Genomic DNA, 23,984 nt, shown 5'->3' with positions numbered 1-23,984 from the left:
CTTACCATTATTCCAATTTTACAGAGAAAGTGAAATTCAAAGAAGCGCCAAGGTCACATAAACTCATGTATAGAAAAGGTGAACTCAGGCCTATTAGAGATCCTGGGATTCCAAATCCAGGGCCCTGTGCACTATCCCTGAAATAGCAAACAAGCACAGGGCACAGATCTGCTCCACAGTTCAGCACTCCTCCCTCTTCCCCGGCTGTTCAGGTTTCTCCATGCAATCTGGAGTTGCTGGGTATAGCGGACACTGGAGGTCTCTCTTATGATCTCCTCCACCTATCCCTACCAGGATGCATCTAAGTGGTGTGGGAAGGACCAACTCCTCACGGAGTGGAGTGGAACCTATGCCCCTTGTCAAATGATAGGATCAGATCATCTGAGCCTGAGCCACCTGGTTGTGAGGTAGGGAAAGGAATGGGCCAATGCTCTTTCTCTCTTGTTGGATTTGGATAAAGCAGCAGGGAGCCTGAAATGATCCACAAGGGTATCCACCCTGAAAATGACAAGGAAAGGTGATATGGAAAGATACTGGGTCCTTAGCCAACAGTCCTAATGCATCCCCTTTACTGTCAGAGGTTTAATTTTAATTGGGTTTCTTATTATATAGATTCAAAGGCATCCCAAGCGTCAGTTGGTCAGTTGTAGAGAGATTCCCCACTCCACCCTGAGGCTTCAAGTAGAGGAGATATCCATGATGATAAAAAGAAGAGATATTCCAGGAAGCTATTCTACAGAAGGCTGTGCTCACTGAATACAAAGGGAAAGGACAAAGCCTTTGGAGGACCCCATCAATGTGACTATTCCGTGGCTTATTTGTGGTCTCACATGGCAGAGGTCAATGGCCCTGGAGAAGATGAGGAGGAGTGCTGAGCAGGGACTGAGCTAAGTGGTGTTGAACCGCTAAGGAACAGGGACAGACAAGGTGACAAGATGTGGAAATCAGACTGCCCAGCTGTGCTGGAAGGATATGCAGGGGCAGGAAAGCCTTCCCTGAAATTCTAAAAGGCAACAGAGTCTATAGGAGAGAGTGTGGGCTCTGCAACTAGAGTGCCTGGGTTCATATCATGATGCAACTACCTGCCAGACGTGTAAATATTGGACAAGTTAGCCCACCTGCACCTCAGTTCTCATCTATAAAGTGGGATATGAGGTGGATAATAGTATCTACCTCATAGGGTTTGCTTTGAGGATTAAATAAAATGATACAAGAATTTAGAACAGTGGCCAGTGCGTGGAAGTATTCAAATGTCAGCTGTTTGTTCTTGCTTGCAATATTCTCTGCATTAGTCAGTCAAAGGTGTGCTGATGCAAAGTACCAGAAACCTGTTGGTTTTTATAAAGGGTATTTATTTGGGGTAAACGCTTACTGTTACAAGGCCCTAAAGAGTCCAACTCAAGGATGTTTCTCACCAAAGTCTGTTACTATGTGTTGACGCAAGATGGCAGACGATCTCTGTCTGGTCTCTTGGGACTTCTCAGCTGCTCTATTCTTTTCGGCTGCAAAGTGTCAGGCAAATGGCTCATCTCTCTTCCCAGGGCTGTAGCTGTCTGAGCCTTCTCCTTTCTGTCACATGGTAGGACCAAAATGACCAAGTTCTCTCCTCTTCTGTGTATTCCTCTGTGTCTTTTTGAGTGAGGGTACGTTTATATAGGTCAAAGGGGACAGGGACTCAACCGGAACTGCACCTTACTGATGTAGCCCAATCAAAAGCCCTAAATTGATTTTTTTTTTTAAAGATTTATTTCTCTCCCCTTCCCCTTCCTTCTCCCCTCTCCCCATGCCTGCTCTCTGTGTCTGTTCGCTGTGTCATCTTTCTGCGTCAGCTCTCCGTGTGTGCAGCGCCACTCCTGGGTAGGCTGCGCTTTTTTTCATGTGGGGTGGCTCTCCTTGTGGGGTGCACACCTTTCGTGTGGGGCACCCCCGCGTGGGATACCCGTGTGGCATGGCACTCCTTGTGCATGACAGCACCGCACATGGGCCAGCTTACCACACAGGTCAGGAGGCCCTGGGAATCGAACCCTGGACCTTCCATATGATAGGCAGACACTCTTATCGGTTGAGCTTCCCCTTAAATCTGCTTCCCCTCAAATTGACTTTATAAGTAAACTTAAATAAGAGGCCCCTCACTGAATCTAATACAATCAAAGGGCATCATACCCAGAGGAACAGACCAGTTTATAAACATAACCCTCCTCTTTTTCTGGGATTCATAAAAATAATCAAACTGCCACACTCTCCCAAGAAACTGGTGCTGGTCTGCCATCAGCTCTTTTTGGACAGCCTGGCCAACTGTTGTTCCGTGACCCACAGAATATGTAGCTGGCTGCTGAACTTCCTTCCAACTGCCCAGACTGGGCTGGACAAGCAGCAGCTTCTTGCAAGAGCTATGGATCAGAAGGCAACTTGTTCTTGAGGAGGGTGAGAAATACACTCTAACATCTACGGCCAAATGATTTTTGGCAAGGCTACCAAGTACATTCAACTGGAAAAGAATAGTCTCTTCAACAAATGGTGCTGGGAAAACAGGATCTCCATATGCAAAAGAATGAAGGGGGAATCCTACTCAAACCATATGTAAAAATTAACTCAAAATGTTTGAAAGACCTAAATATAAGAAACAGAACTATAAATCTCCTGGAAAAAAAACAAAGGGAAGCATCTTCAGAATCTTGTGTTAGGCAGTGGTTTCTTAGGATTTATAACCAAAGCACAAGTAACAACAAAAAAAATTAGATAAATGGGACCACCTCAAAATTTAAAATGTTTGTGCTTCAAAGGACTTTATCATGAAAGGGAAAATACAAGCCACTCAATGGGAGAAAATATTTGGAAACTACATATCTGATAAGGGCTTAATATCCAGCATATATAAAGAAATCCTATGACTCATAAATAAAAAGACGAACAATCCAATTTAAAAAATGGACAAAAGACCTGAAAAGTCATTATTCCAAAAAGGATATACAAATGGCTAAAAAGCAGATGAAAAGATATTTTCAACATCACTGGTCTTAAGAGAAATGAAAAAAAAATGAAAATCAAAACCACGAGATACCATTTCACACCCAAAGAAGGGATGCTATAAAAAACAAAAACAAAAAACGGAAAATAACAAATGTTGGACAGGATGTGGAAAAGTGGAGAAATAGGAACACTCATTCATTGCTGGTGGCATGTAAAATGTGCCACTGCTGTGGAAAGCAGTTTGGCAGTTCCTCACAAAGCTAAGTATAGAACTACCATATGACCCAGCAAATCCACTTCGAGGTAAATATCCAAAAGAATTGAAAGCAAGGGCTCAAACTAATATTTGATCGCTGATGTTCACAGCAGCATTACTCATGATTGCCAAAAGATGGAAGCAACCCAAGTGTCCATCAACCAATGAATGGATAAATAAAACATGGTATATATATACCACAGAATATTATTCAGCCATAAAAAAGAATGAAATCCTGATACATGCAAGAACATGGATGAAACCTGAAGACATGATGAGTGAAATAAGCCAGGCAAAAAGGAAAAATATTATATAATCTCACTGATTTGAAACATTTAGAATAAGCAAACTCATAGTCACAATCTAGAATATAAATTACCAGGGAAAGGGGTAGGGATAGGGAATGGGAAGTTAAGGCTTAAAATGTACAGGGTTCCTATTTGGAATGATGGAAATGTTTTGGTAATGGATGGTGGTGATGGTAGCACAATATTGTGAACACAATTAACGGCACTGAAATATATATCTGAATATGATTAAAAGGGGAAATGTTAGATTGTACATATGGTAACAGAATTTTAAAATTTTTTAAAAATCCATGGAACTACACTACACAGCGAACCCTAAGTTAAACAATGGACTTTGATTAATAGTACAATTTAAAAATGTGATCTAAGTCTGGTGGAGCATGGTTAGCTCAGTGGTTGAATGCCTGCTTCCCAGGTATGAGGTTCCAGGTTCAATCCCCAGTACCTCCTGGAAAAAAAAAAGGTGCTATCATCAATTATAACAAATACGCCACACCAATGCAAGGTGTTGATGGTGAGCAATATATGGGAATCCTGTATTTTTTGCATGATTGCTCTGTAAACCCACAACTTCTCTAATAAAGGGGAAAAAATATTCTTTCATGGATTCTAACAAATTGCAACAAACACACTAATGAATTGTAACAAACACACTGTGTTAATAATACCATGGTAAATGGGAACTCTGTAGTTTATGTATATTTTAGGTATGCCTTTTCTGTAAACTTCTCAAATAAAGAAAGAAAGAAAGAAAGAAAGAACACCTGTATATGCAGGATGGAGGCCAACCAAAGTTGATGCCAAATTCCTAATCCTATAAACCATCCCTTCTATTCTCTCTATTGAAACTCCAAGTTATAGGTAATGGAACAAAGAGGAGTGTGTTCAATGCAGATAAAAGGCAAGATGGCAAAGAAAGACAATTTTATTATCTTGCCAAGTCAGATCATTAAATTGTAATGTTATTTTAGCTTTGAGTACAAATTTTCAGAATCTCAGCAAACACTTATTGAAAAATAAAAAACAAATTTATTCCAAAGCAAAAGAAAAAAAAAAAACACCTGAAGAAATAGAAGGAACCTTTTATTAGATAAAGGTGAAGGGAGAAGCCTGTAACAGGAAGTGTTTTCTGGAGGCTGGGGACAGAATGAGGCAGCCATAAGGTGGAATCTTCTGGATGCCCTGACATGTTCACTCGTAGACAGTCACTTGATGAAGGCTAAAGGTGTCTACTAACCATTTCACAGATGATGAATCTGCAGCTCCTGCTGGTTAGTGGTAGAGACAAGGAATAGTAATCAGAGTTTCAAATTTCTATCTAGAACTCAGCAAGATGAACTGTCTGGTTTCCTTCTGCCTGGTAACTGCAAACCATCTCAGCAGTCAGACATAGGAGATACATCTGGACAGCAGGGAAATTGTCTGTGACGTCTGTATCCATCTGACATGAAGACAGAGGTGTGAGGGCTGTTGGTACCTCTTTTCCTTTTTGGCTGTAAAAATTCTGCCCTCTACCTGAGAAGGTGCGAGATTGATCAGACTATACCCTAAGCAATGGATGAGGGGTCTGTGTGACACATTCTGCCACCAAACTGACCAGCTTAACAAAGGATCAACAGAAAGCAACAAGTTAAAATACAGGAATTGAAAAGATTCTTTTTCTCCCCCTAAAGAATTTTGGAATTGTTCACCCTGCCAGCCTGGGGAGTACACCCAGAGCAGAGCTTATTAAAAACATAAACAAACAAACAAGGCAAAAATCCCTAATTAACAAGAGATTTCCAAACCTGAGTGAAAGGGGTCCTTCTGAATTAAGTGAGAGAATAAAATCCTAGTTCAGTATAATTGGTATGAGACGTAAGGGTGGTACACGAAAGTAAAAAAAAACCAATCACACAGGTTTCTAAAAATTATACCAAACTGGCAACACTTTGTGAATTGGTTTTGCAGCTCATTAGTGCTTAGGCTGAGTTTAGAACTCAGCTCTCTGCTGGCCTGGGCTAATGCCCTCAGTGAGACAAAGAGCTTACATTATTAAGAATTTACTATAGGACAGACACCATGCTAAACATTTTATTAATGCATTAGGTCATTTAACCTACCTATCAAGTAGGTAGTACTATTACCTTCATTTCACAAATGGGGAAATAGAAGCTTAGCAAATTCTCTGCCCAAGGACATGGAGCAAGCAGGTGGTGGAGGCTGGATTCAAGCACATCTTACTAATCAAAAATCAAGGCCTGCACATGGACAGAACACTAGCCTGGTACACAAGTATATTACACTGGGCAAGGACTCTCCTCTGACAACTACCATGAGCAGGGACAGGCAGGGAAACCATGTCCTGACACAGAGGATACACACCACAGAGATCAGGCAAGCAAGACTTTTCTGGATCCACTTATGGCCTCTTGTTTCCTGGCTCTGGAGGCTCTGTGTTACCTGGAGTAGGTTGTACCCACTTTCAGTGTCACACCCCAAGCCCACCCAGATGTCACTCCATTACTATTTCCAGCACCTATGATTTCTACTGGCTTCCAACATGCCAATGTGCCTCCACTTACTCAACACAATCTCCAGTCCTTTGCTGCTGGGCAGTCATACTGAAATGACTCAACATAGTCCTCCCCCAGCAGCACTTGCAATCCAGTTAGAGAGCTCACACAAATGCACCAACTTCAGCCATGCATGGCTGGGTGAGACATGAAATCACGGAAAATGAGGAAGAAGGGAATCCACTTCCCACACCAAGCCTTTGCAACAGGCTCAATAAATAGATTAGAGCTAGCAGACTCATCACAGTAATTCAGCAAGTTTACACTGTGAGAGGCACAGAGGTCTGCAGACCTGCAGAGTGTCCAACAGTGACTAAGGGAACAGGATAGAAATCACACCCAACCCGCCCACCTCCAAAACTTCCATCTTTAGAGGCACTGCCCTACTCCTAAATATTTTTCAGCAGGTGAGTGAGTTTGCACTTTCAAAGATCCCTTTGATGGTAAAATGACACAGGGAAGCAGATTTGGCTCAATGGATAGAACATCCACCTACCACATGGGAGGTTCAAGGTTCAAACCCAGGGCCTCCTGACCCGTGTGGTGAGTTGGCCCACGCGCAGTGCTGCTGCACACAAGGAGTGCCGTGCTGCATAGGGGTACCCCACATGCAAGGTGTGCACCCCATAAGAAAAAAGCACAGGAGTGGCGCCACACACAAGGAGAGCTGACACAGCAAGATGACACAACAAAAAGAGACACAGATTCCTGGTGCTGCTAACAAGAATCCAAGTGGACAGAGAACACAAAGCAAATGGACACAGAGAACAGAGAACGGAGGGAACAGGGAAATAAAGAAATAAAATTAAATAAAATAAATCTTAAAAAAAAAAAAAAAAGACACATGAACCATAGTAGGTAAAGAATAGAGTTGTTGAGAAAAAACTTTCTCAGAGGAAAACCTAGATTAGGGACAGGACTGAAGAGGATTAACTTGGAGTTAAGTCAGACATATGTAAACAAGAACGAGAAAGTAAAAGCCCCTTAATTACCAATATTACTTCAACTGAAAAAGCCCAATCTTTTATTGTGGTATCTCTATGAAGTTTATTTTCTTTCTTATGTTCTTATTGCATTTCTGCCATTTCCTAATTACATGGTTTAAGTAGGCTCTATATGACATAAAAGCTTACACAGGAAAATACACACATAACAAATGCATAGACTTAACAAATTTTTTACAAAGTGAACACACCTATAGAGGCATCACTCAGTTCAAGAAACAGAATATTTCTAGCACCCCGAAGACTCCCTACTCCCCCTTACCCCACCCTTTCTACCCACTGATCCACCTTCCCCCTAAGGGGAACCAATGCCCTGACCTTAAAAACAACAGATTAGTTTTTACTGTTTTTGAGCTTTATATAAAAAGAACCATATACCATGTGTGTGCATTTGTGTTGACGTCTATGGATCCACATTGTATTTGTAAGATGCCATTATGTGAGTGAGTGTAGTTATAGTTCACTCATTCTCATCACTGTGGAGTATTCCACCATACCAACATACCACAATTTATTTATTATTTAGACTACCATGGGTGACCTCTTGGGTTATTTCCAATTTGGGGCTCTTATGAATAGTGCTGCTTTGAACATATCTGCACATTTTCCATAGCATTTTAAATGTCTAACATAGGGAAGCGGATGTGGCTCAACCACTTGGGCACCCACCTACCACATGGGAAGTCCCAGTGCCTCCGAAAAGAAGATAAGCAAATGCTGTGCCCCACCACAACAGAGCAAGATGCTGTCACAAAAGAGCTAAACACTGCCTCCCCCGCAAAAGAGCTAGATTCTGCTCCTGCCGAAACAAGCAGTGGCCACAAACGAGGAGAAGCCACAGCCCACAGGGAGCAGATGTGTCTCAGTCCCTTGGACACTAGCCTCTCATGAGGGAGGTCCCAGGTTTGGTCCCAGTGCCTCCCAGAAAAGGCAAGCAAACAATGAACAGGCAGATGAGCGAACCATCTGGAGGAAGGGAGCAATAAAGAAAGAAAAAGAAAAAGAAATAGAAATCTTGGGAAACGGACTTGGCCCAGTGGTTAGGGCGTCCGTCTACCACATGGGAGGTCCGCAGTTCAAACCCCGGGCCTCCTTACCCGTGTGGAGCTGGCCCATGCGCAGCGCTGATGCGCACAAGGAGTGCCACCCCACGCAGGGGTGTCCCCCGCGTAGGGGAGCCCCACGTGCAAGGAGTGCGCCCGGTAAGGAGAGCCGCCCAGCGCAAAAGAAAGTGCAGCCTGCCCTGGAATGGCGCCGCCCACACTTCCCGTGCTGCTGACGACAACAGAAGCTAAATAAATAAATAAATCTTTTAAAAAATTAAAAAATAAATCTTTAAAAAAAAAAAAAAAAAAGAATGTCTAACACAGTACTGACCTTCCCAACACCTCTTTGAGGCAAGCAGTTTTACTTCCATTTTACAGATGAGAGGATGAGGGATTCAATCAATACCAGAAAAGAGTTATTGGAAGAGCTGAGCCTCAAACTCAGACCTTGCCACTGAGTTTGGCACTGCTCCTCCTTCCTTCACACAGCACTGAAAAGAGGATAGTAAGAGAGCCTGCGGCCTAACGTCAGAGGTCCCTGCACAAGAAACCAAGGGGCCAGCGGAATCTGCAGAGAAGAGGGGCTCAGTTGGATCTGATCCTCTGGCCAGATCAAATCCCCTAAATCCAGGCTTCTAGTCCCTAGCTGTGCCTCCTGAGGAGGAAGGGGAAATTTGTTAACAATCCAGATTCTAATATTTTAAAACTACAAATGTTTTTCTCAAGAGAAAAATCAGAGATAATCGTTTCAAATTCACAGGTTTGAGGAAATTTAAGTCAGATAATATCAAAAGATAGTGAAGACATGGAGCAATCAGAGAGCTGGCAGGAGTAGAAATGAGAACCACTATTTTCAAATGCATTCTGGCATTTAACTAAAACTTTTCCATCTAGCAATTCCTCTTCTAGGTAAATAGTCTAAGGAAATGCTCACTCAAGGCAAACATGTACAAAGGCGTTCCCTGAAGCAACACCGGTGATAGTAAATCACTAGAAACTTTAACGGCCCTCAGGATGGAAAGGTTAAAGAATCTGACATATCCACACAATATAATACGGTATGCCACCTAAAAACACCAATGAGATTTCAACAAGTTTCAACCTGGATGAAACAGACATAATACTGAATGAAATGACAGGTTAAAAAAGAATAAGTATGATATACCATTTATGTATATTTTTTAAAACACAAAATATAATATCTTATTTATCAACATATACACATATATTTGGAAAAATATAAAGGAAAAGAAAAGCAATTTAAGGGGTTTCTACTTCATCCTAATATTTTGTTTCCTTAAAAAGAAATCTGGGGAAGTGGATTTGGCTCAACTGATAGAGCGTCTGCCTACCACATGGGAAGTCCAGGGTTCAAACCCCAGACCTCCTGACCCATGTGGTAAGCTGGCTCATGTATAGTGCTGATGCATACAAGGAGTGCTATGCCACGCAGGGGTGTCCCAAGGAGTGCATCCCGTAAGGAGAGTCACCCCGCGTGATACAAGTGTAGCCTGCCCAGGAGTGGCACCACACAGAGAGCTGACACAGCGAGATGATGCAACAAAAAGAGACACAGATTCCCAGTGCTACTGACAAGAACACAAGCAGATACAGAAGAACACACAGCAAATGGACAGAGAGAGCAGACAACTTGGAGGGACAGTGAAGGGGAGAGAAATAAATAAAAATAAAATATTTAAAAAAAAAAAAGAAATCTGAAGGAAATACAACAAATATTAAATTTAAGTCTCAATGGGTGATACATGCTGTTTGCTATACAATCCTTTGTACTTTTTTATAAATTTAAAATATTCTAGAATTTGGAAGTGATAGAGCTTCTGCCTACCATATGGGAGGACCTGGGTTCAATCCCTCGGGCCTCCTGATGAAAAAGAAGAAGTGAAAGTACGCCTGTGTGGTGAGCCAGGGCCTCACGCAAGTGAGTCACACAGCAAGGTGATGACGCATCAAAAGAAAGACAAGGGGAGAATCAAAGTAAAGCACAACAGAAACCAGGAACTGAAGTGGTGCAATTGACAGAGATCCTCTCTCCCTATCAGAGGTCTCCAGGATCAAATCCTGGTGAATCCTAGAGGAAAGAAAATGAGAAGACAACACAGCCAGCAAAAATAGCAGGGCAGGGGAGGGGGGGTGAAGAGTATTAACTGGGACCACCTTTCTGAAGGGAAATGTGGCATTATCTATCAGAATTTTAAATGTGCATACCCTTGGCCTGAGCAATTCCACCTGCAGTGATTTATCCCATGAGTTTATGTCCATATAAGGGTAAATAAATCTTTGGGAAGGTTCACTTTGCTGCAGTACTTGATAGGAGTGGAAAAAAAAGGGTAAAACATAAATTTTTTGGTAGGAGGAATGGCTAATTAAAGTACAGTACACCCACACAATGAAGTACCAGGCAACTGTCAGAATAAGATAGATATGATAAGCTAGAGTGAGAGTGAGAGCAGGAGAGAGATGGAATGAGGGCCAAAATACCTTTAATAAAAAGAAGAAAGCTGCATATGGTATCAACTGTGTAAAAGATATTTCATATTTAGACATGCCTGTATTTGGATATCTGAAAAGTTATAAAAGAATTTGTTAATAAAAGTCACATATGCAAGTAAGTGGAGTTGCCAAGGGGAGGGAGATCTACCTTCCCTTTCTTTTCTTTTTGTATTGATTTTATAGCAATCATATGCTACTTTTATATTTAGGGAAAAAAGCACAAAAAGTACAGATCCAAGTCTAGAGCCACTGAATCAGAATGTCTGAAAATCAGGACCCAGAAATATAATTTTAACAAGTCACCCAGTGCTTCCCATGCAGCTATGTTTGGCCAGTGCTCCAAATGAGATCTGAGCCAGGTAAATACTACAGGTTGGGGGTGGGGAGGGGAGTGGGAATGAGACTAGGAAATAAGCTTGCCCCCAGAATTAACCTTGCAATCAAAAGCAGAGATATAAACCCACAAAAAAGACACAGAATGGCCACCAAAGTCAGCAGGATTGGCCAGTAACAGGCATTAACATTCCTAAGGAATCAAAGTGTTTGACCCTAAATAAAGCAAGCAGTGCCCAGGTATGAGGGTGCCTGGTCTGAGATCTGAGTTGGTTTTTCCTTTGTGCCAGGAAGATCCATATCCGTTAGCATCGGGCAGAATGGGACTCATATAGTATCCAGAACAGAGCCTAGCATACAATAAGAATTAATAATTGTTGAATGAACAATTTTAGCCTGAGACAATTCTACAGTGCTCATATCTCATACTTAACAAACAATTTTCCCTTCCCAGAGATGTTCTGAGCTAGAGAGAGGAAGGTGATTTGATAGCTGTGAGCTTCATTTTAAATAAAAAACTGGCACGTGGCCTGTCTTTGGCTATGTCCTCTGCAGTCTGGTTCATACAAGTCTGCTCTGAGACATCCATTCACTGGCAGGTGCCTGCACTGGACAATGGATTGTGGTGAAGTCACATCACCCCACCTGGAGTCTCCACTGATCAGCTGGTCTTCCTCAGGCAGCTCCTTCTAGCTCAGTGCTTGGTCTTACCAAACGCACAGCTAAAATGCCTACAGCTGAGGGTAGTGGAGCTGTGCAGTCCAATACAGTGACCACTAGCCACATGCAGCTATTGAGCACCCGAGATGGGGCTCATCTGAATTGAGATGTGCAGTTAGTGTAAAATGCACGCACGATTTCAAAGGTGGAGTACAGGTAAAAGAGTATAAAATATATCTCGTTAATGATTTTTATATTACTTGAATGCTGAAATGACAGTATTTTGGGTATACTGGGTTAAATAACATTATTAAAATTAATTTATTTCTTTTCACCGTTTTAAATATACTACTAGAACATTTTAAACTACACATGTGGCTCACATCATATTTCTAATGGATAATGAAGCACATATGGCAAAACTCCACAACTTAACCTTGACACATTAGGTTTTAACACAGCTGAGGACTGACCTCTCAGAGGGTCAGAGATCCCTTAAATCTGCACAGTCCTGCCCTACTGTCTTGAAACTGATTTCACACTCCCCTGGGAACACTGTCAGATATCCCAGGAGAGCCAAGACCTCTGGAAGCTAAATTACTTTCTCAAGGTAACCTGAACAGCAAAAATCAGAGTCTTGCATTTCTGCTTCCTCCAGGAGGGCCACAACTCCTGGAGATCCCTTGTCATTTTCAAACGTTTGGGATTCAACTGGACCAGATAATCTGGTCCACATTAACTGACATCAGAAATCTAAGTGGGAACAGATTTGGCACAACTGACAGAGCATCTGCCTACCACACAGGAGGTCCAGGGTTCAAACCCAGGGCCTCCTGGCCCGTGTGGTGAGCTGGCCCATGCGCAGTGCTGATGTGCACAAGGAGTGCCATGTCACACAGGGTGTTGCCTATGTAGGGGAGCCCCATGAGCAAGGAGTGTGCTCCTCAAGGAGAGCCACCCGACATGAAAAAAGTACAGCCTGCCCAGGAGTGGCACCACACACACGGAGAGCTGACGCAGCAAGATAACACAACAAAAAGAGACACAGATTCCTGGTGCTGCTGACAAAAAAATGCAAGCTGACAAAGAACACAGGGAATGGACCCAAAGAGCAGACAATGGGGGGAGGGGGAAGAGAAGGGGAGAGAAAGAAATTTTTAAAAAAGGAAGAAAGAAATGCAAGTAAGCACTGTGACCTGAGCAGCAGAGCCTTCTGTGACAGAACACAGAACCAGAATACTTACTTGGGGAACTTGCTGATACCCGCTTCCTGGTCAGGCTATCCTGGCTGGCCTTGTCTGAAGTTGAAGAGCCCCTTGTTTGGACATTCCTCTTTGCTGGGCTTTCCTCTGGCTCTGGTGACTTCTCCATTCCGTGGAAATACTTCATGTGATAGTGCAATAGTTTGGCTTTGCGGAAAAATTTTAAACAGTCCACAACCTTGCATCTAAACTTGTGGTCTAGGTCGATAGCTGGGGTTTTAGATGTCACAAGATCATTTGTTTTCTTAAAAGTACTTGTTACTGAAAAAAAACAAAAACAAAACACAAAGATCCCTTGTGCTTACCCGTAGTTATTTAAAAAACATGCATTAACTCATGGCAATAGAAAGTAAAAAAGTAGCATGCACACATAGCCTGAAGCATTAATCAGACTGCCATTACCTCTCAAAATTACCATTTTGAGAGAACAAATAAAACTTCAGATAAAAGAGATAGACTGTGATTCGTCTTTGTAAAGAAAAGATCAACAAGTGTTTTTAAGCAGCCATGCACACATTCTCATGGTTTCATAGACCATGGGGGAAGAACAGAGGAAAATCCTAAAGAAAACCAGGGACCCCACGTTACCATTTGGTAGTCATGAGTTGGAACAGGTTCAGAACTCACCACTATCCTGAATTGGAAGGCATGAGGAAAACTCAAGGACCCAATGATCAAATTTAAAGAGGTAATAAAAGCTTGACCACCACCCCCCTCAAAAAAACACAAATAACAGATAATGATAGCTCATGCACTATAAAGTACAGCTGTCCCAAGGAGTCCGTGTTAGAAATTTAGTTTATTAAAGATTCCATTTGCAATGCCTTCACCCCAGCAAGAGCAATCACCTTAAACTCAAGTCACTCTTACTCTACAGATTAGGTCACCCAAAAATATCCTGAAGGGACTGAACCTTACTTGAACCAATCAAATTTTTCCCAATGCAATGGTAGAATTTCCATTAAAAGCAGGTAGCATACTAAATCTTTGGTAAATACCAGGATTATTTTTTCAAGTATTATCCCATAATCAGAATCAATAAAGACTTCTTAAATCCAATCTTAATGACACTCCTAGATACATTTCAAAAATCAACACTAGGGTATGACTGCAAAAACTGGTAGGTTTGATGATCTAATGGATGTTACTATATAGTCAACTTAAGCAAATAAAAATCACACACACACACACACACACACACACACATACATCTGTGTGTATCCCAAAGCAGAACACCTCAAAATCTACTTTCTTTTCATGGCAAGAGATACAAGAAAGAGACTCCAAATCAGTTAGATATACATGAGAGAAGAAAAAGTAATATGAAATTAAATGAGCACCTACTTCTCAAATATCTGTACAGGGAAAGGCAGGTCAATTTAAAAATTCAAAACACAAACCTTAACTATATCCCAAAATTCTTTCTTAAAATATAGTTACTCTGCAACTTCCTCCTTTTGGGCTTATTAGGTTGAACCACATGAACTTACCAATTGTGAAGATTAAAAAAAGTTTAATACTGGCCATTTTATATAGTGCAACCTAATAATTCATTTTCCATATGACAGTCTTTCCAAGATCACTGCAGACACCACCATATATGTGAATAAAACTAAGGTCCAAAGTCAAAAAGAGTACATCAACACTGTCTGCTACCACTGGAGGGTGACTGCAGTCAAATGCAAGCCCAGTAATCACAGTCATCCTTTGGTTTGTGTTTAAAGCCCTGCTTTGTGATAATCTTATTTATAATGAAAAGAATGCCAAAATACATCTTTCAACTTTAAAATTTGTGAACTTGTGAGTTGAAAATAAAGAAGAATTTGAATCAAATCCATGAAAAACTGCATTCTGTTTATTCTAAAATTTGGGGGAAGCAGATCTGGCTCAACTGATAGAGCATCCATCTACCATATAGGAGGGCCAGGGTTCAGTACCCAGGGCCGCCTGACCCATGTGGTAAGCTGGCCCATGTGCAATGCTGCCGCACACAAGGAATGCCATGCCACACAGGGGTGTCCCCCATGTAGGGAAGCCCCGCACACAAGGAGTGCACCCTGCAATGAGAGCCACCACGCGCAAAAAAAACCACACACCCCACCCAGGAATGGTGCCACGCACACGGAGAGCCAACGCAGCAAGAAGACATAACAAAAAGAGACACAGATTCCTGGTACCGTCTAATAAGAAAGCAAGCGGACACAGAAAAACACACAGCAAATGGACACATAGAGCAGACAGTGGGGGGAGGGGAGGAAGGGGAGAGAAATTTTAAAAACATAGTAATAATAAAATTAAATTAAATTAAAATTTTTTTAATATTTTGCATCCCTATGTACACAACACAGTGACTAAAAGTGTGGGCTCGGGAAGTGGATTTGGCTCAATAGATAGAGCATCCACCTATCACATGGGAGGTCCAGGGTTCAAACCCAGGGCCTCCTGACCCGTGTGGTGAGCTGGCCCACTGGCAGTACTGATGCACGCAAGGAGTGCTGTGCCACGCAGGGGTGTCCCCGCGTAGGGGAGCCCCAACGCGCAAGGAGTGTGCTCCGTAAGGAGTGCCATCCTGTGCAAAGAAAGCACAGCCTGCCCAGGTGGGGCGCTGTACACACAGAGAGCTGACGCAGCAAGATGATGCAACAAAAAGAGACACAGATTGCTGGTGCCGCTGACAAGAATCCAAGCAGACACAAAATACACAGCGAATGGACAGAGAGAGCAGACAATGGGGTGGGGTGAGAGAAATAAATAAAAAATAAATCTTAGACAATAAATAAGTTAAATTAAATTTTTTTTTAAAAGTATGGGCTCTACAGCTGGCCAGCCTGATTCATATCCTGGCTCCTTTACTTAATTACCCTGCCTCAGTTTCCTCATGTGCAGGTTAGAGACAATAATGATAACTACCATCACTGAGTTTTGAGAATTAAAAAAATTACATGTTGTGGAAGTCTGAGATTATTTATGAATCCCAAAAAGAGAAAGATTTTGTTTGTAAACTAATCTACTCCTCTGAGTCTGATACCCTTTTTGACTGTATTAAATTCAAAGGTTTCAAGTTTCTTGACAAAAGCTTAAGGGGAAGTGGCTGTGACTCAATCAGTTGGGCTTCCATCTACCATATGGGAGGCCCCGGGTTCATGGCCTGGCGCCTCCTTGTAAAGGCAGGCTCACCCGCACACTGCAGAGTGTCGCCTGGCCCGCAAACGCTACAGAGAGCAGACTCAGCAAGGTGACACAATTGAAAAAAAAAAAAGGGAGACAAGCAAAAGCACAGAAAAAAACGCAGCGAATGGACACAGAGAGCAGACAGCACACAAAAAGCCACAAAGGGGGGCAGGGATTAAAAAAAAGGTGCTCAGGGCTTTTGATTCAACTACATCAGTAAGGCATAAGTCAGGCTGAGTGAGTCCCCACTCCTTTGGTGGGCCTATATAAATGGATGCTCAAGAAGATATAAGAAGGAGAGAGAGAGCTCTGTCATGTTTGATCCTGGGGCCCCAGGGAAAGATGAGTCACTCCCCTGACAATTTGCAACTGAAGAGAACAGAGCAGCTGAGCAGGCCCGGAAAGAAAGGAGACCTATGCCTTGCTTCAACATGTGGGAGTGGACTTCGGTGAGAAAGTAGCTCTTATGGTACCTTGAGTTTGACTTTCCACAGCCTTGGAACTGTAAACTTTTACCCCAAATAAATACCCTTTATAAAAGCCAACAGATTTCTGGTACTTTGCATCAGCACACCTTTGGCTGAGAAATACACACATGTAAAGAGTTTACAGTATCTACACATAAGTAGTCCTCAGTAAATGTTGGCTAGGGGAGTGGGTATGGCTCAAGAGGTTCAGCACCTGCTTCCCACACAAGAGGTCCTGGGTTCAGTCCCTGGTACCTCCTAAAAAAAAATGTTGGCTATTACTACTTACATATCTTTCTGGATTTATGAACAAATGAGGCTTTGGAACAGCCTTTCAGGAATTAACCTACTTGTAAGCAGAAGGGCAGAAGTTTCTATCAACCCAAGTTCACTTGGCATGCTCATGCCAGTGGCAATATGGAAGAGTTTAGATCTCAGCTCTACTCTTTATAAGCGGGCAAATTATTTAACTATTCTGATTATCTAATTTCTCATCTATAAAAGGAATAATACCATCTATTTTAAAGAGGTGGAGAGAGAATTACAGATAATATATATGCTTGACACAAAATGTGATCAATAAATAAATGGAAACCATAATTAAGTATAAAAATAAATCTTTCATAAGCAGGCTTATGTCATTGCTGGAACATGGCTGGACACAGCTCTTAAAATTATCAACCAGGGGCAAACACTCTTTCACCCAGCTTTCCTATGTCCTGACAACTGGCAAGAAGACATATGACCCTGGTAAGTACTCTAGTTTGTCTACATCCTTCTAAAAATGTGAAATCCAAAACCAACCACAAGATTCCTAGCCTGACCACTATCCCAACCTTCCAAAAATTTTCTTAATAGTCACATTATACAGCATTGGATAGTACCAAGTTTATTTCGCCAAAACCTTGAATTTTGTTTTTCTCTTTAAAACATAAAGTGCATATTCCTCTTTCACCAAATAATTTTGTGAAACTATATGTTGTGACTCTTACCCCTAATAAACTCTTATTTGATTATTTTAATTTAATAATTTTTTAACTCTTGATTCTGTAACCCTATATATTCTTTGGTTTTTATTCAAGCTGTTGATAAAGACATCCCTAAGGACAGCCTTCAAGCTGACACCAATTAATCTACATTCTCTGGATAAAGCTGCTCAAGCCAATTTAATTTCATCTATGCAAACTACCAATGCACTCATATTTCTCCTCGTTCACAAATAGATTTCAAGAGAGATGGTCAAACTAGCTGCTAAAATAAAGATACACCTGCTCTTAGAGTCTACCAATCCAGTAAACCTCTTAAAAGGAAATAACTTGAGTTAGGCAGGATAAAAACTCCTCCTTCAAAAAACAAAGCCATTGATTTCTCACAGCTAAGCAGAAGGCAGGTACAGCTGGACCCCCAAAGGTGAGCAAGCTTGGCACAAAGGTGGACAAGCTGCCTCTGGCACTGAGAGATGGTACCAGCATCACAGAGGCTCAGATGAGCAGAGACTCTCCCCAGGAGAAAAAGTACTGCCAGGTATCAGTGCCATGAAGTCCCTGGCTCTGGAGAAACCAAGGGCTCTTTTCAACATAGCAACATTAACAAGACAAAGTAAATTTCTGTTTTTTGTCTGAAGGCGCAAACATCCAAAGAAGCATCATGAGCCTTCAACCATGGTAATCCCAGAAATAAACTTTCCCAATAAATTTGACTCAGCAAAATATAACTCACTGGTACAAAAGTCCTTTTGATTATAAGGACTGCCTATAATCCATCTGCACTGTTGGGGAAATACAATCAACACAAGCCTCAGGTGAGGCAAGGAGCACGCATTTCCTCCGAAAGCTATGTCTGTATGTAACTGCTCAGTTATGGATTCTAGTCTCTGATGAAATCTACTAAATTATACAATTAACTATAATTTCAGGTCCACAAATCAAAAAGTACATAAAAATATTATATAGTAATAAAATTATGTTTATGCTAACATTGTAATGATGAAAAACATCAGAATGTGCTAAATTAAAACAAAACAACCAAAAAAGATTATATAAACACCTCAAGACTTAAAGCAGGAGGAAGCAGATGTGGCTCAAGTGATAAGGCCTCCGCCTACTATCATATGGGAGGACCTGGGTTTGATCCATGGGACCTCCTGGTGAAAAAGAAGAGAAAGCATGCCTGTTGGCAAGCTGAGTGCCCACATGGCAAGCTGAGTGCCCACACGGCAAGCCGAGTACCCATGCAAGTGTCTGTGTGGCAAGCTGAGTGCCCGTGTGGCAAACCAAGTCTCCACACAAGTGTCTGCATGGCAAGCCAAGCGGCCACGTGACTGCCTGCGTGGCAAGCCAGTGCTCACACAGTGAGCCGAGTGCCCACGTGATTGCCCACACGGTGAGCCAGTGCCCATGCAACAAGCCGAGTGCCCGTGCAGTGAGCCAGTGCCCACACAAGTGAATCACGTGGCAAGATGATGATGCAACAAGAGAGGGGAGAGTCAAGGTGACGCACAGCAGAGGCCAGAAACTGAGGTGGTGCAACAGACAGGGAACCTCTCTCCACATCAGAGGTCCCCAGGATTGAATCCTGGTGAATCCTAGAGGAGAAAGAAGAGAAGAGAAGACAAAAAGAGAAACAGAGAAAATCACACAGAGAATGGGCACAGCAAAAACAAGCAGGGTGGGGGGAGAAGGATGGGAAGAAAAAGTCTTTAAAAAAAAAAAAAGATTTAAAGCAGGGGGCAGGTATAGCTCAGTGGCTGAGCATCTGCATTCCATATTTGAGGCCCCAGGTTATATCCCTGGTACCTCCTATTAAAAAACATTAAAACAACTGTTCCTTTCTTCTAAAGGTTTTGCAGGCTGGACCACTTTGTTCTTGTACCTACAATTTTTTACAAATATTAAAAATTACTGTAACAAATGTACTACACTAATGAAGGATGTTGTTAATGTGGGCAAGTGTGGGAGGGGAAGGAGGGAGGCATATGGGAATTCCCTATATATATATATATATATTTTTTTTTTTAAGATTTATTTATTTATTTATTCCCCTCCGCCACCAAGTTGTCTGCTCTCTATGTCCATTCGTTGTGTGTTTTTCTGTGACTACCTCTATCCTTTTCAGCGGCATGGGAATCTGTGTCTCTTTTTGTTGCGTCATCTTGTGTCAGCTCTCCGTGTGAGTGGCACCATTCCTGGGCAGGCTGCACTTTCTCTCATGCTGGGCGGCTCTCCTTACGGGGCGCACTCCTTGAATGTGGGGCTCCCCTATGCAGGGGACACCCCTGTGTGGCACAGCACTCCTTGTGCACATCAGCACTGCACATGGGCCAGCTCCACACAGGTCAAGGAGGCCCAGGGTTTGAACCACAGACCTCCCATGTGGCAGGCGGATGCCCCATCCATTGTGCCAAGTCCGCTTCCCTCCCTATATTTTTTATGTAACATTTATGTAATCTAAATTTACTTTAAAAATAAAAATAATTTTAAACAAGTATATTTTCCAGGCATCATAATTTTATCCTCATTTTGCCATGTTACAGCCAAATTGACACCTCTGGATGCACGATGAGCACTTCCAGTTCACCCAGTCTGTACCACATGGTTCCCTTTGTTTGATATGCCCCTCTCACATGCATACCAAGTCCTGCTCACCCTTCAAACACCACCTTCTTACACAATACTTTCCTTGGATTCTGTACTGCCTTCTCTGAATTTTATGAGTACTTCAAGGAAAGTAAACAGTGCATTCTCTGCCACTTTCTATTTTATTACACTTGGTTCTGTTCATTCCTTATTCTAAAATGCTGATATGGGGGATGTATGTGCCCCACTACTTACTTCTCTTACAAAACTTAGCCATGAATTCTGGTTATTTGTGGATTTGCTGACCTCCACCTCTTAGACAACTTGTGTGACTGCCTTAGTCATCTTGGTCACCCCACTGCTCAAGGCAGGCAATACATAAATACTTGTTGAAATTATTTACCTGTCACACAGCACAAAATTCCCCTAAATGAGAACACAAGCTCTTCCTTCTTAGCATTAAGGGCAGCCAACCAATCATCAGGCTTTCCAGAGAGACTCACTAACATGTCGCTGGAAGGGATCTCAATTTAACAGTTTCTTAGAAAATTTCAGAATCTTCTCCCGTACTCAACAAATCAACGAAGGGAAAAAAGCTCTCCATGACTCAGAGACATGGGGAAAATAACATTGTAGTGCCACTACTATCTGCCTATAGTCTAAGGGCATTGTTTATCATCACCCAGGTGGGCTGGTGACCCTGAAGTCCAGGAAGAAACAGGAGGAGGAAGAGGGATAAAACTGTGTAAGCACAGGAAGCTTTTCTTTGTTCAGAAATGGAAGCCACAAAAAATGAAGTTGTTGAGGAAATGCAAATATATTAGGAAAGTATGAATGGCTTCCTATAATTAATAGATAAGTAATGATTATACCATGAAGGGGAAGAATGATTGAGACACCTTCAGGAAAAGGTAGAGAAGGGAACAATTTTTCCTCCCATTTGTTCAGTACTATTCCTTGCCATCAAGTCTGAAATGCAAAATATTGCAACCAGGTCCCTCAAGACTTCACCAGCAAATTCCACAGGGAAGAATGCTAGCTGGCTGGTTTCCAAACAGTTTCGGCAGTTCACAGATTATCCACCAGTATTAAATGTGGTTGCAACGACCAAATGCAGACCTTGGCTCTTGAATCAAACAACTGAGGAAACCCTATCACTCAAATCCACTGAGCCACTCCATTCTCCATCACTGTTAAACGTATAACTGGGCTGATGTCAGGAAAGACGGACATCAGAAATATCTGATAATTAGCCAGTGCCAGACACAATTCAAAATCTCCCAATTCCCAATTAACTACTTATGGGTTTCTTTAGAAAAATGTCCATCGACCTCTCCAATCCTAGTTCCCTGTAGAAAGTACATCAATAACAGCGCCTGACACTTAGAAACCCTAACTATGCCACTTCCTCTTCCTCCCAAGACGAGCACTAGCCCCTTCTGTAATCAGTGTACAGACCAGTCTGCAAACAAAGCCAGGTCAGGGTACTGAAAATGGCCTTGGGCCATGAGATGTTAAACTGAGAAATACTGCGATTATAATAGTTAGAAGTGAGAAAGGGTGCCCAAGGGTCATGACAAGGAGAGATTGTGGACACCATAGTTGATCATGTACCAGCTTAAGCTGGGAGGGATCAGAAGTCATTAAAAATCCAAGTAACAAAAGCAACAATTCCACTGAGTGGAAAAAAGATTGTTCACAAGAACTGTTCATACTTACAGTGTGTAAAGAGCTTGTGAACTAGTTCAAAATAATCATGTTAGATCCCTATGTCACTGCATACACCAAAATAAAATTCTAGGTGTAACAGACTGCAAAACATTCATAATAAAGCCATGTAAGTACTCAAAGACATTACAGGTGACTACCCAATCTTGGGTAGGAAAGGTTTTTCGAAGTATTACATCAAAGGCTGAAACAAAAAAGGTTATGACTAATAGATTTAATCACATTTTTTTTTAAAAGTAAAAATAACATCAAAATTTTTAAAGTTCTCTAAAAACAAACAAAAAGGTAGAAATTCCTGTGATGGTTCATGTGTCAATTTGTCCAGTTTTGGGTCAAGCAAGCACTGATCTGATTGTTAGTATGAGGGTATTTCATGAATTTAAATCCTCAGGCCATTGACTGCATTAATGGCTGATACTACATCTGCAGTCAACAAAGGAGAGTGTCTTCAGCAATGAAAGCCTTAGGAAAGCTGAAGGCCTTAAAGGAGACATGATGATTTCAGTAGGCAGAAAGAAGAATTTCTATCTCTACTTCAGTCAGCCAGCTTCTCCTGGGAAATTCTCTGAAACCTTCATCAGAGTTCCCAACTTGCAGCTTGCCCTCCCAAATCTGAACTTGCCAATTCCTATAATAAATATCATAATATTTATATATACATATAAATCCTTTAGCACTGTTTCTCTTGAGAACCTTGATATAATTCCCAATTTATAAAAAGCTGTTACAAATCAGAGAAAAATAGGGACAGGTAAATTTTTTAAAAAGGCTTTGTTGGGAAGCGGACTTGGCCCAGTGGTTAGGGCGTCCATCTACCACATGGGAGGTCCACAGTTCAAACCCCGGGCCTCCTTGACCCGCGTACAGCTGGCCCATGCACAGTGCTGATGTGCGCAAGGACCCTGCCACGCAGGGGTGTCCCCCGCGTAGGGGAGCCCCACGCGCAAGGAGTGCGCCCTATAAGGAGAGCCGCCCAGCGCAAAACAAAGTGCAGCGTGCCCAGGAATGGCACCACACACACAGAGAGCTGATGCAGCAAGATGACCCAACAAAAAGAAACACAGATTCCGTGCCGCTGACAACAGAAGTGGACAAACACTCAGCAAATAGACACAGAGAACAGACAACTGGGACGGGGGGAAAGGGAGAGAAATAAATAAAATAAATTAAAAAAAAAAAAAAAAAGGCTTTGTTTACCAGCTTATCTGAAATGGAGCCAAACACTCTATGATTATTGATATTTTTAAAAGATAAATTAATATCCTTTCAGTTTTCACTTATTTCAAAAATATGTTTATTATAAAAAATTTTAAAATAATATAAAGAGTGAACAATTTTTTTTAACACACTAACCATGGTTAGTGGTCTGGTATCTGTGAATTCATAATTTTTTCAATTCGTATGTTAACATTTATAACTCTTCTATTATACCCCCAACATATTATAATATTTTAGGGGTAAAGCATCTCATAAATTTTACTACTGTGACTAATATACTACTAATTTATATAACTGTGTCCAGTCCAAGGTCAATATATATATGTACACACACACACAAACACACACATATATATACATATATATATATATATCTGTAATATATTTGCAATATATTTGGACAATTCCAGCAGTGATTCTGAATGACAAAATATATTCTTTAGCAATTACATATTCTTCATGTCTCGGTTTCATTACCGAGACTCAGACGAGTATAGCTTTTTTGTGAGGTAAAAGCCTCACTCATATCCCTCAGGTCTTATCTCTTCTGAAAAGTAAGGCCAACTTCCAATGCCAGTATCTGCAACTCTTTTGCCAAAATGGTCTTTGCAGAAGCCTCCAAACATCAAAAGAAGGGCAGGTCAGAAGCACTGATAAATTAAAACCTCTGCAGCAGTCTTCAACCAGTGAGTTGGTGCTTTATATCATTTTCTAAGTTTTCCCCACAGGTTTCAGCTCGTCACCCAGTGTCTTGGTAACACACCACATATGGCTGCCTTTCCCACCTCAACTTCCATGTTGGTGTTTCCTGAACATCACAAATAAAAGTACTTGTCCTGGAAGGCTTGTCTCAGGATCTGATTCTGGGGGTACTCAATCCACGATGCCTGTGTTTAAGCCTGCCTTTCGGGTTGGCAAAT

General features: G+C 41.7%; 1 protein-coding gene across 10 annotated transcripts in view; it reads right to left on the bottom strand.

Annotated features, from left to right (window-relative positions):
- PHF20 (PHD finger protein 20) overlaps positions 1–23,984 on the bottom strand; it is a 168,145-nt gene that overhangs the window by 36,337 nt on the left and 107,824 nt on the right. For 8 of the 10 annotated variants that reach the window (XR_011647319.1, XR_011647320.1, XM_004482410.5 and 5 more), the window contains one exon: positions 12,888–13,166. The exons of the other annotated variants lie outside the window; for them this stretch is intronic. Coding sequence is in view for 6 of the 8 variants with exons in the window: in XM_004482410.5 (XP_004482467.1) it covers positions 12,888–13,166 (279 nt within the window). In the remaining 2 variants the exon portion in view is untranslated. The remainder of the gene's footprint in view (positions 1–12,887; positions 13,167–23,984) is intronic. 10 annotated transcript variants of the gene reach the window in all.

Source organism: Dasypus novemcinctus, chromosome 24 (genome assembly GCF_030445035.2).
Source record: "Dasypus novemcinctus isolate mDasNov1 chromosome 24, mDasNov1.1.hap2, whole genome shotgun sequence".
Classification (NCBI taxonomy): domain Eukaryota; kingdom Metazoa; phylum Chordata; class Mammalia; order Cingulata; family Dasypodidae; genus Dasypus; species Dasypus novemcinctus.
The sequence above is the reverse complement of the archived record's forward strand: the minus strand, read 5'-3'. Positions and strand labels throughout refer to the sequence as shown.